We start from the raw sequence: 17,923 nt of genomic DNA, 5'->3' as shown, positions 1-17,923 counted from the left end.
CAAACGGGTTTTCATATTAAAGACCGGAGGAAGTAATATATTTATTAAGCTTTATCCCCCTAAGGCCTAAGCTATGAGGTCATTATTAGTTCATGTTTTGTTTCATGTTAGCTTTGGTTTAAAATAATGTGAGAATAACTTTATCTTAAAAGTTGCAAAATCACCTTTTACAATGAAAACAAAACATGTAATTAATCGATGTGATACACTGTCATTCTTTGACCAAAAAAAAAAAACTTAATTATATGACCGGAAAGCTCAATATTAGTATTACGAGTATTGCAAACCCTTATAAACACCGAACATTCTTGTGGAATTTACAGCTGAACAATTAAGGAATGGAGTTTTCTTTCGTAAAACAATGGAAGAAGCTATTAAATTAACAAAACACGTAGGCATAAAAGGAGTTTTATGACAGCGTCTTTTGTTGCATAATAAGATTGTGACATTTTTTTCCGGCGACAATAAGATTATGACATTTAACACAAAGTTGGTGGACAAAAAGTCAAAACTGTCAAGAAACAAATATGGAAATGGAAGTGGGTTGTAGTTAATTTTAGCCCCAAAGCATGGTCTGAGAAGTTATCCTCCCCAGGCCCGCCTAAATTAGTTCTTTTTTCTTTTGGGCTAGGGAGGATTTTTCAGTTCTCATGTTTGAGCTACGCCATGTTTCTTGACCCAAAAAAAGGTTTACACAGAAGAGATAGCAAGATAACGTCTTATTTTTGAAAATCGGAACTAACAAAATATGCAGAGAAATTGAGAGGATATATCTTGAGCATTTTGTGTCGGAATCATTCACAATGTACATTGAAATGACAGCGATAAGAGCCCAAAATTGTGTTATGTATTCATAAATAATATGATTCGGGTCTGTACAGGAATAAGTATATGCAGCTAAATAACAAAAAAGTGGCCTTCTCTACAAGTATACATTCATTCCTATATAATTTCAGCTCTGATCATGCGTATACTATGTTGCTATTCAACCTATTTTCTGGCACGTTCATATATGAATGACCTTGTCAACAATTCAATAGCTTTCTCTATCACTAGCAGTCCTAAACATCGCTAAAAACTATAAATTAGCTAAGCTCTATCGGGCTGACTTGACCAAGCCTTTAACTGCAACTAACAAAACTTAATCCTTCAAAGCAGAATTGGGTTTCAGAGGAAGTAATGATGGAAGGTCTCTCATTCTGAAGCCATTTCCCCAAAAAGAGGCAAGACAGAGACCCATTATAGCCATGGCTACCACGGAGCATGCAGACGGAACTGCCTGACTACTTCCTAAGAACTGAGTTGCAAGAAGACCTGCAAGTGTGGAGCTTTGCATTCCTGTGCATAGCGAAATCGTTCGGCTTACCTCTTCACCTTGCCTGCAGCAATTGTTGTATCAGACACCTTTCGAAGTGATACAGTTGTTTGTGAGAATAATGCATACAAATACACCACTTCAACTATAAGAAACCTAAGATTAGCCCTCAAAATGTGCATGGGCCACCATGGGAGAGGGAGAAAGGTTGCATGGATACTGAGATGATTTTTTTTTTTTTTGGGCATTAATATCTTTTAGCTTTATTACCATTATATCTGTTATGTGATCCGTATAACTGACCATAACCGGTGAGATGAGACTTATTGTCACCGTTGTCAAATACAAATATTATTTTTCATCATATTTCCTTTCTATTCCTCGTGTTATTCTAAATTATTTTTTGCATCCCAAAAATTATCTTTCATCCCTCAGTATTTACTACTTAGAATCTTCCATCCATTAGGAGATCCCACTTAACAGTTAACCCTATCTTCTTATCAAATGGATAGCCCACTTGCTCGGAATGCCAACAAAGATGGTTAAAATATTAAAGCCTTGCACAGAAATGAAATACCCAAGCTCAATCTCCAAATTCCCAAATGCTACATGATCAGAGTAAGGGGGGAAATTCTAACTTCCTAATTTTTTCTTGGGAGAGGAGGGGGCTGGCTTTACAATTGACTTCATGTTGATTGTCAATACAGAATTTGTATATTTTGCAAGTGCGCACAGTTTGCAGAACAAATTGCCAGCAACCCTTGATACGAGATGATATATACAACGTTGATCAATCAATCAGAAACTTCAACTTACTGATGCATGAAAGTATGTTCATGCCTAATTTGATCTTTTTAACCCTGACTAAAGCACAAATGCTTTCAAACAACTTAAAAATAATCCAAACAATTTAGCTACTATGAAAACAGTCCATCATCTGCTGTCTCAATTTACATCTTATGATCTAAACCCAACAAACATTAGCATATAACATGATTAGAACCCCAGATAGTAAGGCCCACTAAGAAGGATGCAGCTGTGAATGACTAGTTACTAAAAAGGTCGCACCAAAATAAAATGTACAGATAATAACATAGGGTTAAATCTGCATCTAAGGAATAGAGTTTGGATTGCTTGACTTTTGTTGTTGTTTCTAAATTTCAAATTTTGGTAGTGAGCGTACCTCAATGTTGGAATGTTTGAGATCCAATATCCTAAAGTGAAGGCAGCGGCATGAAATATCAGTATAGGAAAAACTAACTGAAGACCTTCTCCAGACAGAATTTGACTCCGATTTATAGCAAGCGGGCTGCCAATGCACATCGAAGTACATATCATTGCAACAAAGGGCATCACAGGTTGAAGAACAGATACAACTGGCTTTGCATATGTATTGAGCAGAAGTCCAAGAGTAACTGGAACAAGAACAACCTGCCAAATATTTCCAGCTACATCCATCACCAAATTGAAAACAAGTAGAAAATTGTGAAGGCACTTAGCTGGAGAAAACTTCTAAGGTATGAACAATGTGCTAGCTGGCAGCTGGTAGGGGTCCACTAACACACTAAATTTCTACGTGGTTAAACAGCTTTCCGTGCGAGCCACTAATTACCTGTAGTATTGACTTTGACATGGCAACTGCATCAACAGGAACTACGGATCCAATGATAAGACCTGTTAATAGAGGTGTTAAAAGAACCGATGCAATTGTGGTACAGCTTGTAAGGAGAATGCTGAGTGCAATATCCCCTTTGCTTAGAAAGCTTGCATAGCTAGATAGCTGAGCCCCTGAAACACAAGCAGTGAGGACAAATCCTGCATAAAACACCCTTGGCATGCCAAACGCCTTTGCGATCAGGACACCAAGAATAGGTTTTAGCACATATTGTCCAATGAACCCAATGGAAAGTGGTACAGGTCTGCCATGGATAAGAGAACAATGAAACTTGTAAGTAGATTCATGATTTCATGAACTCAAATTAAGCAGAAATCAAGGGAAATTGAAAGTCACACCTTTTAAATGCAACGGCAAAATCATCTAGGGAAAGTTTTATTCCAATAGACAACATAATCCCACCAAGAGCAGGGGCATATAACTCTTTGGATACCCTGGAGAAGTTGAAAGCTCTTAGTTCTAGTATTATCAATCCAATTCACTACATAATCGTTTCAATTTACTCATAGAATGCCAGATTCTTGACTTCAAGAGCGACCAATAGAAGAAAGAAATAAAAATAGAAGAAGATCAACTTCATTGTCAGGTGAGATGAATAGAAAAAGGTCAGAGCACCATAAAAAAGTTTCCAATACTCTCTTTAGGAGCCTTTTATCAGACATACAAAAGCCGTCCCACACTCAAATAATAAAATTTCGTCACCACTCACTAACCAAAATAAAATTGAAGTCAAATACCATTTTTTAATACAAAAATTGAAGTCAAATACCTTTTTTCAATACAAAAATTGAAGTCAAATAGCTTTCCGATATTAAAAAGAAAAATTAAACCGTGAAATCCTGAAAGCAAAGGTTTATAGCTCAATTATGAGAAAATAAACGCATAAAAATTGAAATACCGAGTTAATAATAGACAATGGATTATAATAACACGCAAAATCAATGCGATGCAAGAAAAGCAATGAGAAAATGGCAGTTTCAAGCGGTTCTTTCCCCTTCACATAAAATGTCCAATTCAACTTGAAAAGAAGATTAACATCACATAAAAAAGATCATCACCGTGAAAACTCACCATGTAAAAGTAGAAGGTTGAGCCAAAGCGGCAATTGCAGTGGCAAGAACAACAAACGGAAGCATCGATGACAAAACCTGGGACCAATCCCTTTTACCCACGTCAGCTACAGGAGTCGAATCAATGGAAAAAGAAAGCAAGGAAGCATTTCCTTGCCTTCTGTGCCATCCAACTCTTCCGATGAAAGGCGAGGTCGAGCAAGCGTGCGTCGACAAAGCACCATTGCCGCAACCCTTTGGGAGCTTAAAAGATAGATAAGAAGAAGAAGAAGAAGAAGGAAAAGAGGGAGAAGAGGAAGAAAGAAATTCAAAACTTGAAATTCGAAGCTTTGGTTTAGCCGGTACTGTGGGAGAAAGAATGGGAGCTGAGAATAACGAAGAAGAACAGAGAGTTCTTGCCATTGAATTGCGAAATGACGCTTCCTCCGGTTCGGATGGTGTTGCCGGCAATGGTTGCTCCTCGCCGGCAAGGTTCAGAGAAAACAGGGGAAGTAGGAAGATAAGAAGTGATTTCTTCCTGGAGGATAGAAGAGATAGAGTGAGCATCTTATATATATCTATGCCTCTGCAAAAAGATTAGGGCTAAGATCAGATACGTGAAGGCACACAGTGGGTAATACACCTCATTATTATTTTTGTTCCCATCAAAACTTCAAAAGTATTTTCATGCCACTGAATGACTGTAATTTTAATTTAATTTTAAATATAAGATTTCAATCTATTTTGTTATTTTTATTTATTTATTTTTTATGGTAGTTTTTATAGTAATTATACATATTAAATATTTAACCAAATAACATTTGATTAGTAAGAATATTTTAGATAAGACAATACATATTTATTACAAATAACTAATTTAACTAATTTATTTAATCTACTTAAATTAATTAATTAATTCTTATATTAAAGACAAGAGATAGTATCTCTTGTCTTTAATACTCTTGTCTTTAATATAAGAGTTAATTTGATATTTAATTTGATTCTAAATATAAAATCACAATCCAATTTATTTCTCATATTTATACATTTTTTTCTCAAGATAATGTCTTAGAAAATAACACCTATTTATTACAAATAACTAACTTCACTAATTTAATTAATATACTAAATTTAGTCATATAACTCTTACATAAGAAAGAAAAATTGCAAATACAGACCCCCAATATGTAAAATTATGATTTAGGACTCTTAATTTAGAAAATAACAAATAAGGACTCAATTTTATTTTTCCAAATATGAAATTGTAATGAAATGTCTGAAATGCCCCTTAGTCAAATGCATTGACTATGAGAAATGACAAGTTCACTTTAGTGAATGACAACTTTAGTAGATCAAATCACAATTTGATTAAGTGGTATTTTAGATATTTCACCCATATTTCATATTTGTAAAAATAAGACCAGGTCCTTAGTTGCTATTTTCTAAATTGAAAATCCTAAATCATAATTTTATATATCACGAGGTTTTTATTTGTAAATTTTCCTATCCAGAATAGGAGGTGGTATATTATCTCATCAAATCTGTTTATATATATATATATATATAGTTTTATTCTTTATTTGTTTTTCTCATTGTTATTTTTAAAATATATATTAAATATAAATAAGATTAAAATTATTAAATAATCAAATAAAATTAATAAAATTTAATTTTTAATTTAAAAAATTATTAAAAATACCTTATATATAAAATAAAAAATAACTAATTAGTTTGATTATTAGTATTTCCGTGTATTAATATTAATGTAATTACGCCCTTTGACTATTGGTATTTGGCTCTCTGACAATTATATCAAAGGCCGCAACAATAAGCAAATTTTTTTTGTAGAAAAAAAGGTTACAATGACATGAATTTCACGTATTTGTTGAACTCATCTTGATAAAATATATTAATAGTAGGATGAGTTAGATTGACGTGATTTAATATTATTCTCAAACCAGCCCCAAATTGGGAGATCTTTGAATATTTGAGGGGTATTTTTCCCTTAAAATAATCTATCATTTATTTCTTTAGTTTTAATCACTTGTCTATTTTTATCTACATTAAAATTGAGCTTACTCTATTCAAGACTTCCGAGCTACAATGTCCTACAAATTATTTGTTTGAGAAAAACTAAATATCGGATTTGAGTAATTTGTTCTTAGCAAATCTTTTTATTGATTTTATATCATATATTCACATTGAATGGTATTTATGTTTCATTCCTTAACGTATTATGAGAATTAAGAACTATATATGTGCGCTGATTTTTAGTGCAACTTCATTGGTTGAACTTATTTATAATTAATAGAAGCAGTTATATTCAAAATTGTCTTCCACTGTAGCTCTGATGGAGCAATATGTGGCCCTCCTTCTCTCTAATCTATTGGGAGTCATTTTCCTTATTTTCGTTTATGCTTTCATTGGATATTATGCATTCAAACCACAAGTACCTTTCTTGGATGTCACGAAGTTAGGGAAGAAAACATAACAGATTGTGACGCGTGCCTTCTTTTATGATGCTTTACAAAGAGGACAGATTATGATGGATTTCGTTTTCCTGTAATGATTTTGACGGATACTTTACTGTTAATCGTTTCGGTCTCCATGCAGATCATAAGTGGGGTCGGATTGATCACTTGCACGGCCCAAACCAAGTGAACGGGCCCAATGAACTGGCGGCCCAAACTTCTTTACCTTTCCTTTCTATCTTTCTTTGGTTTGATCAACAGTGAAAAACAATCAATAGAATTAAATCTAGTAGAACAGACTAGTCTCTTATAACGTGATCAACAAATGTTTAAATTTTTACTAGAAGAAGTGCCCACATTTAGCACCTGATAGTACTTTGAACAGAATTGTCTCAAATAGAAGAATACCTTACCTTGCAGATTTAGGAGATATTAAATTGAGGTACCATCCGGGATCTTTAATATAAAACCTAGAAAATCAATTTGTAATTATTAAAAAAATTAGTTAAATTAGTTATTTGTCACAAATGTGTGTTGATCTCCTTAAATTGTCCACTTCAATCATGTGCATTGAATAATTAGAATTATTTTTTTAGTGGGAATCCTTCAATCAATAAGAATATTTTTTTAAAAAAATAAGAAATAAAATAAATTAATATATTATATTTAAAATTAAATTCAACTCGAACTAACTCTTACAAAGTAATATTATAGCCAGCTCGTCTAACTCATCTTTAGTACGGAAAGTAATGCTATGCTAAATCAACCACAACCTCTAAGAACTTTTTTTTGGGGGGGGGGGGCTCACAGGCTCGTGCCTCTATGCATAGAAGCATGAGAGAGAGGGGGAGAGGGAGAGAGACTGGGGGAGATGTATATAGAGGGGGAGATTTTTTTTTTTTTTTTAATGCATGATATTTTTCCTTTACTTTCCCGGACATGTTCCTGGTCACTCAGTGTGCTCGTCTGCCATTATTTTCTTATTTCTTCATGATCTCTCCATTATTTCCCATGGTCCTTTTGACTTGCAGCATCATATCATATCATATCATATGCAGAGCCAAACCAACGTTCTTTGCTAAAGATAACTTCAATCTCGTCTTCAGCCTCCATTCTTTATTTCCTTTAAAAAAAGAAAACTGCTTGCATTCAACTCTTGAAATTCTGCCATGAGCCAAAGCATTTCAGCTGTCAATATACAGTCATCCAAAAGCCAGTCATCTCCGGTCGATCATCAACATAAATAATGTTCTCCAGTTCACTAGAAAAGCTTGAATCCTAATAACCTTCAAATTGGGATCTTATAGCATACAGAGTCATGTATAATAATCTTATAACCCCCTCTACTTCTAATAATTCGAATCCACAACAGAAAAATCACGATCTGATAACTCTGCTTTTATTTAATTGTCTGCCGACAAGTCACCTTCAGTAATTAACCGAGTGATAGATTTACTTGAAATCAATTATAAGTTTTAGAATAATAGATATAATATCTCAAACAAGCTCAACCAACATACAAATTTTATATGAAGTCGATGGCAACTTAATATCATAACTTATATTGGAAATACCATCATGTACATGAAATTATGATCAACAGCCTCAATCATTTTTGTAAGCATATAAATATATCATATATATATTTAGGGTTAGGGTGCAAATTTTTTCTGGAAATTTTCACTCAATGGCTCTAGGTATCCGGAAGTTTCTTTAGGAGCAAATTTATTCTAAAATTTAAAATCATAACAATACTGCTTCTTACCATTAAAAATGTTAATAGTCAACATTACTATTTTAATAGTCAACGGTGGCTTTTTGATTGCAGGAGGTCACATTATTATGATTTTAATCTTCCAAGGTAAAATTGCTTCAAAAAAAAAACTACCTGATACCCAGAACTCCTAAATGAAAACTTTCATAACAAATATGTACTTTTAACCATATTATATATATGGTTGCATGCTTACAACAACATAAAGTTCAAATCCCATTGCAAATCACATTATTATTGTTATGAATTAGTTTTGGGACATTAATTAAATAAGAAGAATATCATCCAAGGGTCTGCTTGCTTCACCCTTGGCCAGTTTAAGGTCAACGTAGTCCTTGAACTTGATGCTCTTGAACAATGGCTTTTCCTTCTCCAAAAGCTTTGGGGTTGGCCCTATCTCTTTCTCAACAGGTGGTCCATCTATCATTGCAATGGTCACCCTCGTGTTTCTATCATTCAGCATTACTCTGTGCCAAATACCCTTGTACCTTCCGTTGCTCACAAGCTAATGATTAACATCCAAACACAGCCACAATAATAATGGGTTAGAAACATATCGCCGAGGTGTTAACGGTTTTGTAATCTGGTGGCATGAAAACTTCTATGTAAATGTGAATTTGCAACCACGATCCCAGTTCTAATATCAAGCTGTTAACATGTGTTGCCATTTTAAATTGGAAAAAAAAAAAAAAGAGAAACAGGGCAAGGGTGGTTAAGTGAAAAAAAACAGAATTTGTTGTCTTAATATTTATAATTAATAATGCCATTCAAATTTTAGTTTGGTTTAGTTTGCACAGTTTAAAAAACATTTTTTAGCTCAACAAAATGTGTGCTTGTATATTTTCAAACTTAATACCTGCTGTGATTAAACATATATATATAGATACGTAATCAAACACGTAAAGATTAAACATAAAATTATGAAAATTATTTAAGATTTAGAAAAATTAAGAGAAATTACAAAAAAAGACCTTGGAATTACAAAAATGCAGATAGGGACCCTTGATAACTTCACTTTGGGTTTTGACAACTTTATGATATATTATTATTGTCAAAACCCAAAGTGAAGTTGTCAAGGGTCCCTATCTGTGTTTTAGCAATTTTAAAGTCTTTTTTTGTAATTTTTCCTAAAAATTAAAATAAAGATATAGTTAGGGAAAGTATTTAAGAACTAAAAGAACAGACCTCGAGTTGATCTCCAGGAAATACAAGCAAGCAATTGGGAAGAGGATTAACATTAATCCACTTGCCATCATGTTTCAGTTGAAGGCCTGCAATTTCGTTTTGCGTGAGGACGGTGAAGAGGCCATTATCAGTATGAGGAGGTATCCCCAAAGCAAGGTCTGGACGTGGACATGGAGGATACAAGTTGGCTAGAAATTTTTGAAACCCAGAATCAAAATCCGTGGACTCAATTATAGCATCAGGCTCTAACCCTAGACTCTCTGATACTCCCTGAAGCAATGCCCTCACTATACTTCTGGTCTTTCTACTATACTCAAATGCCACTTCCCTGTATGGAAAAAAAAAAAAAACAAATTAGCAGGGAAGAGAAAGATCAGAGAGGCCAAAGAGTTTTGAAGTTGACTGTTATGAACACAAATTTAAAAGGAGAATTCCCAAAAGACTAGGGAGTAAGAAAGAGCCTCTTGAACTTATAAATCATGTTTAGGAGTCGCATATCAGGAAGCCTCACAAGTGTTGGTTTCTTAGGATTGAGATTTTCTTTTAAAGCTGTCTGTTGATAACATTAATATTTACGTACTTGAAACCAGAAGGCTTGTGAGGGAAATGAAACTCAGGAAAAGTTGTGACTCTCAGATAATCTCTCCAGTAATGAGCCTTCTCTGCTTGACTATGAGAACCAGTGCCATATCTAATGTGTGGGAACAAGCCCTCGTCTTTGAACTCCTCCTTTTCTTCAAGAGGCAAATTGTGAAACTCCACGGACTTCTTCATTACTTCCTCCATCAGGCTCTCTCCAATCCCATGATTTATAATCTGAGAAATGGTACACCCCACAGTACAACGTAAACTCAGGCAAAAAACAATTACAGAGAATAACCCAGAAAAAAAAAATTTATCTACCATGAAGAAGTTCCAATCTTGGCAGGCTTTGCCAAGTTCTTGAACGGCATTAGCATGGATTTGAGGATCCTGTGAGTTGAGGAGGGAGAAATCGATGACGGGGATGGAATCAGCAAGGTGGTTTGCAACATCATCGTCATGAGGAAGTGAGTGGTACAAGGAAGGGATAGAAGCGACGACGTCGTTTGATTCGGTGAAGGCTTTGATGCTTGAAATGTCAGATGCACGAACATTTTGGGGTTCTGATGATGATGAGGGCAAAGCATCTATGGAAGCCATAGATGTGATAAGAGAAGGAAGTAAATTTAAGCAGCAAAGAAACCAGTTACGTGAAAAATAGAATGTGAAATGAGAACTATTGGCTGGGAGGTATAAATAAATGCTAAACAATAATGCATGATTTGTGGGATAAACGACTAATTAAATATTTTAATTTTAAAGCTGGCTGTAAACAAAAGCAGAAAAAGATACTACTTCTACTATACGATTTGCGCATGTACTTCTACTTTTTTTTTTAATTGATAGTCAGCAAGTTTGGTAAGGCATTTTGAGGGAAAAAATAGTTTATAGATGTGTTAATCAATTTGTATCTGACTTATGGGTTAGAAAGTGCTTTTTTAAGTACGATTATAAAAGCACCTAAAACTTACTTATGACATATGCAAAAATATTTTTTTAAAATCAAAAGACATTTTTACTTTATATTTATATTGTTCTTGTGCTTCTTTCCATATATTTTTTGTACTTTCTAATCATTGTTTAATTATTTATTTTTAATATTCTCTTAAGTTAAAAATAATTTTTAACAGTTTTTATAATATTTTTAATTTTTAATATTATTTTTTAATTTTATATTTACATAAATTATGTAGATATATTATTTAATTAATTATGTAATATTATTTAGTTTAAAATTTTTCATGTTACTATTATTTCTAATTTAAATATATTTTATTCATTAAATATAAATTTTTCCTATTATACTAATTTAAAATTATTATATTTTGTAAATTTATATTTTTAATTATTTTTTAAAAATTATACTTATTTTGTTCATTCTATAAACTAAACTTACTTATTTAATCATAATTCAAATAACTTTGTTACTTTACAAACTAATTTTAATAAAAGTCAATCTAAACAGAAATCACGTTACCTAATATAACTTTTACCCAATCTTATTTTTTTAACTGTCAGAATAAAAATAATTTACTTTTACTACCGTTAATCCAAATGGACCCAGTATTTCCTTCCATGCCTATCATAAAATACATTTAATATCATATAATTGAAGTAGAGATAATATGCAATGGAATGAGAGATAATTAAGTTATTAAATTTCTTTGAAAATGAAACAAGTTTTTAAATTTACTTACATTGAAAATTATAAATTATATTTTGAGAAGTAAAAGAAAATTGGGACAAACATCAAATAATAAAGTCAATTTTGAAAATATTAAATTATAAAATTTTATGATATAATCAAAATTAATAAACATTATAACATATTAGAAAGTTCAAAAAAAATATGTATTCTCACAAGTTTTAAGCTATATGAAAATTATTTTTAAAGATTTTTAAATGATTCTTGTTCTATGGAAGGGTATTTTGGTTGAAACAAAAATTCAAAAATCAAATTTAATGGTCAACTAATAGTTTAAATGAATGAAAATAAATTTTTTATATAAAAAAATTTGTGTAAAACATATTTTTATTTTAAGAAAAATTCACATACGTTTCTAGAATAAAAAAGAGGTTTCTGTAATTTAGATAAAGGAAAAGTTGGTTAATGTTTTTTATTCCATATATTTAATGCATTACTTAATAATTTATATCAAAAATCAGTCATTCCTTCTAGAATATTCCTTATAATAATAAAATAGTCCTTATGATAAAGATCACGAGAAAAGTGACATTATGGTTGGGGTGGGGGGACATTATTGTGCTCGAAACCAAAAATTAAAAAATGGATTTTAAGGTGTGGTTGGGTACTTACGTGGCTCAATAAATGTTATTTTCCTACAAATGATCAACAAATGTTTATTTTAGGAGAAAACTATCACATATATTGATCCATATGGGAAGATAATTAACTTGAAAGTTTGAACTTCTTTGAAATACCAAAATTATAACCTGTGTTCTAACTTTTTTTTTTTGCCCACTCAATTCTTCGAAACTTTATTCCAATTACATCTGAATCCGATCCGCATCGCGCACCTGGCTGTGATGGGTGAGTCTCCCAACAAGGATTTCTGTATACGCTGAGGTTCAAACTCGAGACCTCGTTTAAACGGTACCAAGCCGCTTACCACTTGGACCAACCCCCGTTGGTACCTGTGTTCTGACTTTCAAGCATGTGATATCTCCGTTACTTGTACTCGTCCGGTTCTTAATATAAGACCTATTTAACTAATTTGATTAGATTACAGAAGTTAGGTAATTTAGTTAATTATAAGAAATATGACATGCTTTTCCTAAAACACTATAATCGTCTTTCTTAATATCATTCTTTTCTCTTATATTTGGTTATGGTTAAGAGAGTATTCATAGGGATACTTTAGGAAAAACTGATAAATATGAGAAATAGGTTGATATTTAGGATCAAAATCAACTCAATAATTAGGTTGTATATTAAGAATTGGACAAGTATATCTTTATGATTTATTTCTAATTAAGGATTGAATTTCGTATCCAAGGGCAATCATTTAGGGACAGCTCACCTACTTCCACAAGGTAAAAAAACATAAAGCATATTCGATGACATGACCTGATCCGCTGACGAGCTTGTCCTCTGAAAAAAAATATATTTTAATATTAATGATAGAATTAAATTTTATAAAATAAACGATGTGTGATGAAGTGTTTATAATTAAGCCATTATATAAATGGAGGGGGTGGTTGAGTTATTAAAAAAAAATCAATCAATTTAATAGAGTAGAAGAACCGAGAATAATACTAAATAAAGTTATCAATTTAATTGAGTTATTAATAGCTTTATAAAGAGATGCATAAAAACCGAGAATAATACTAAATAAAGTTATCAATTTAATTGAGTTATTAATAGCTTTATAAAGAGATGCATAAAAACCGAGAATAATACTAAATAAAGTTATCAATTGAGATCTATTGGTGAATTTTATATTAAGAGGTGGATAAAATATGGTATGTGATGTGATTTATGAAATCAACTCCACTTCATAATTGATATATAAGGTTTTTTGTTGTTATTATAAGAATTAGATGCATAGGCTACAAATTATTAGTTGCCAAAAAAATAATTTTCAACAACAAATCCTTTAAATTAATGGAACATTAATGACAAGGCAAATATCATGAAAAATAGTTCAACGACGCAAATAAATATTTTGGAATAGTGTTGCAACTTGAAAGTGGGGAGGATACAATAGGAAGTGAATACTTCCCCTCTTCTGTGCAAACTGAGATGGCAAGCATTTACTTCCCCTATGAAAAAGACACTTAAATAGTTGTCAAACATGGCCCACTATGAGCTAAGAAACTGCTATACAAGGCAATATGAGTAGTGGGTGTCACTGACAATTCCATAAACTGCTACTTGTCCATGTGATGATTAATAATTGGCACACTATGAGCTAACAAACTGCTATACAAGGCAATATGGGCAGTGGGTGTTGCTAACAATTCCATAAGCTGCTATAATAAACACTTGTGCATGTGATGATTAATAATTGGTCAAAACAGGGTTGGGCTAATGCTTCCCAAACGGATGGTGAATCCCAATCTATATTTTTAAAGGGTTATAATAAAAAGGTTTCCTGAACATTGACTTGTAAAAAATCCTGAAATGATTTGAAGTTTATTTTTAAACTTAAGTGCATCTACATATATAAAATTAATCCCAGACATCTATCCTTAATTCCCAATTCTTCTCAAGTATTTCTCTGAATAACAAATCCGTTCATGCACACACATCTGTTTACTGTAGAATATATACTGCACATCAATACAAGAAATCAAATTCAAAAGAAAAAAAATTCCACATCTGATCAGTACAAGTATTGCTCTCATGGTAGAAGATTTTGTGTTGTAGTATTATGAATGACATACTGTTACATAGGCGTCACAATGCCTCCACTGTTATGATTGAATTTTATGGATTACATGAAACATATACCAAGAAAGATGTATAGTTGAGGATTTTCCACACAATATCCCTCAATTGAATCAACACTCTATAGCAGCCCTGTTTGGTAGATTTCCACCCTAATAGTGAGCGACATTCTGAACACAATCTACACAAAGTCCAACAACTACGCATATGCAATCTAACAACTTTAAAGCAAAAAATGAAAAAGCCAAAAAAAAATTGAAATTTGCATAAAGCTAACTCCAGGTTTAGCATGAAATAAGAAACTGCAGCTATGAAACATCCACCGAAGCTGAAGAAAATCAGGATTTTTTTTCCCCACAGTATCTCTCAATGATGGGAGGAACTGAAGGATTAAAACATTAAAGCTATTATATTTATAAAGCCCTTAAGATTATGTTTCTTATTGATTGACATACTATCATGTGTAACTTCCATAAAGCAATCCCTCCTTCACTCTTTTCAACGACAAAGATATGTCTTGCATCATCCATATCCCTAATAAGATTTTCTGCAAAACATCACTCCACATTATGTGGAACAATGGATTGTGAAATGTGTGGTACAATAGTCTTTGTAAATGATGTCACCATATATGAACTCATGCAAATTGATAAAATATATGAATAAGGCACTTAACTATATCCAATTTTCCTTCGCAGTTACAAAAAATGTATTAACAATGCCTTGGAGTTGGCTAATTCATATATGACAACACCACACCTAAATTCAAACAAATCATCATCGTCCCTGCAATTCCTGCAAAATTAGGGTGGGACACTGCTAGTGGTAACTGCTAACGACGTCTTTGCACAACACATACAAATTGAATATTTTATTCAGTCAACAATTCGCCCCTTCCCAATCGAAGTGAATAGATACACCACGGTTCATTAAAGATCTAAATCACGTGAATAATACCTCTCAATTTGTGTACCTAATTGCTGATTATTTAATTGCATCCTATTGACCTTTTCCTGACTTGTTTATTCAAAATTATTTAATTTCTCATTACCATCTTTATTGAATAAGAAAAAGTAATAACAAAAGCATAGAGATAATAACTTCCATCCTAAAAATTATTATGTCTCTAATACGCATTGTATCTCAGGAAGAATAAGATTTTATTTTTATATAAAAAGAATATGATTTTATTAACTTCCATGAATTTACAACCCACATGTTCTTATATTAGTAAACTTATCACATTGCATAAACACTAATAATGTACAGTCAGATCAAATCATTTTGACACGGCTATAGAGTAGGAACAAAAGGTAACTTATAATAGTCCTAATTTCCTCTACATGTGGTGAAGTAGGCCGATCAAATTTTGCTTGTGCTTCAACTCGTACTGCTAATGTGTTCCTTGTGTCGGAACTCTGCTTCAGGCTCCAGTCTTTTGAACTAATAGAACTCAGTCACATCTTCAAATTATCCAAATTATTTAGCTTCTGTGCGACACAAATTTGGACCTTAAAAGCTAATCAGACCATTAATTAAAACTACGCTACAACGTGCACATGCAATGACACAAACAATTACCTCCGACCTCCGACCATACTCACCAACTAATATTTACTTACCATAAACAGAGCATGTGAATATAAATTAAAAAAAATACACCAACATAAAAATTTATGTCAATATAACTAAGCATTCATTATTCCAGTGCTTGTAGTGAGTTCACAGTAACAAAAGGATAAAGCTAACTCATCCTCCTGGTGTTCTTTGAGTACAAAAGGATAAAACTAATAATACTTTAGTTAAATCAAATTAAATTGCCAATTCTCAGTATTCAACAATCACAAACATTTCCCACTTAAATCCATATACATGACATACCTCATCCATTCATTTAACCCCCCTCATCATATAGCAAAATCAAATTGTTCTTAATTTATTTTTAGTTAAGTAACTCATATTAACGTTGGAATGATTATATTTTAAAGTTTAAAGAAAATATTACAATTAACAACTTAAATATATGTATAGTATATTTTAGTGTGGCATAAAATTTTCTAGCTTCAACCGTAGGATCTCTCCTTTTCTTTATAAAATGTGATCTGTTCACTTTATTTGTATTTCTTTATTATTTATTGTTAATAATTCAATTATGTTGGCCAACCCACGAACGGATCCAAGTGCAATCATTTACCCTATGTCTGGATAGAGAGAAGGGGAGAAAAGCGGAGAAAATAGGAGGGGAAATGGATTTTTTTTTTAATTTGGATTAATTAATGAGAATTATAATATTAGCTATTTGTATTATAATCATAAATTATAAATAATATTAATCCAAGTTTCGTTCATCAGATCATCATATACACTTACATGTTGATAATTAGCGTTTTTTTTTTTTTGCTCCATATCACATAGGTTGATTGATGATTAACTAGCATGGATTTTTATAATTTTTATTTCCCAATTCTTTCATATAGCTTGATCTCCCAGATTCATGTGTTTGATATCATTATAGAGACACAGACAACAAAAGATAGAGATTGATAGAGACCAGTATCCTATTTTTTATGCCATTTCCAATTGCGGAAATGAATGCATGCAGATCTGGAGAAGACGTAGGAGAAAAAGATACTCAAAAGATATTTGAGTAATCATACAATTATTTTTGCATTAGGTTGCCTCCCGTAAAATATCTTTTAGTAACACTTAATATTTTAGATTAATTTTTAGTATATTCAACATACTGAAATATTTTTTTTTAGTAATACTCAGTATTTTAAAATAATGTTTGGTATAAATTCATCCTTTAAAGTATTTTACTCACTGATAAGAGAAATCTTCAGCTTAAACCGTGTGCTGATATTAAAATATTTTAAAGTGTTAGATGCATAAAAAATTATTTTAAAATATTGAGCGTTAATAAAAATAATACTTTAAATTGCTAGATATATTAAAATTCAGTATTATCGAAAAAGAATACTCTTGAGTGTTGGATGCTATTTTACTTTTAATTTTTCTTACATGATATAAATCAAGTTAAAACATCTATACTGAGATTACTAATTTTAGTTAAACTCCTTGGGTTTTATTCTTACTGTGGCTTTACTAGCTAGATCTGACTATAGAAAAACAGTTTTACAACACTACTCTCTCTAGTTCTTAGCATATAAATCATCAGTTTTAACTTCCATACCAAAATCAAAAGAAATTATCAGCTAAATTATTTATAAACAATAAATATATTAAAATTTAAGAATATATAATAGCTATCTCATCATTATAAATTGACACAAGGAGGGATTTAATCCTAAATTTTTCTGAAAAAAATAGGACACATGACAAATGTGATTTAAGGACTTGACATAATGGTTGTAAGGAACTGGATCTAAGTATTGTTCATATCAAAATTATGCATAAAATTATGATTAATTTCATTAACTGGGGTCTCATAGTAATTCTCC

At 31.8% G+C, this 17,923-nt stretch overlaps 2 protein-coding genes across 2 annotated transcripts; both read right to left on the bottom strand.

The window, feature by feature from the left end:
• Positions 1–827: 827 nt before the first annotated feature.
• On the bottom strand, positions 828–4,571 carry LOC114723327 (probable sodium/metabolite cotransporter BASS3, chloroplastic). Its single transcript, XM_028909521.1, has 5 exons — positions 4,062–4,571; positions 3,329–3,424; positions 2,928–3,234; positions 2,499–2,746; positions 828–1,379 (listed from the first exon to the last, which is right to left on the bottom strand). Exons 1-5 carry the CDS (start codon positions 4,460–4,462, stop codon positions 1,142–1,144), a joined length of 1,290 nt encoding a protein of 429 aa, XP_028765354.1. The 5' UTR covers positions 4,463–4,571; the 3' UTR covers positions 828–1,141.
• Positions 4,572–6,476: 1,905 nt separating this feature from the next.
• LOC114723328 (flavanone 3-dioxygenase 2-like) lies at positions 6,477–10,691 on the bottom strand. The gene is made up of 5 exons (XM_028909522.1): positions 10,373–10,691; positions 10,050–10,285; positions 9,470–9,797; positions 8,737–8,789; positions 6,477–6,696 (listed from the first exon to the last, which is right to left on the bottom strand). The coding sequence occupies exons 1-5, from the start codon at positions 10,649–10,651 to the stop codon at positions 6,675–6,677; spliced, it is 918 nt and encodes a 305-aa protein (XP_028765355.1). The 5' UTR covers positions 10,652–10,691; the 3' UTR covers positions 6,477–6,674.
• Positions 10,692–17,923: the final 7,232 nt, after the last annotated feature.

The sequence above is a fragment of the Neltuma alba genome, unplaced genomic scaffold (genome assembly GCF_004799145.2).
Source record: "Neltuma alba isolate B1F8T4 unplaced genomic scaffold, ASM479914v2 tig00012135_pilon, whole genome shotgun sequence".
NCBI classification, from domain to species: Eukaryota; Viridiplantae; Streptophyta; class Magnoliopsida; order Fabales; family Fabaceae; genus Neltuma; species Neltuma alba.
This window is presented reverse-complemented; position numbering and strand designations above follow the sequence as displayed.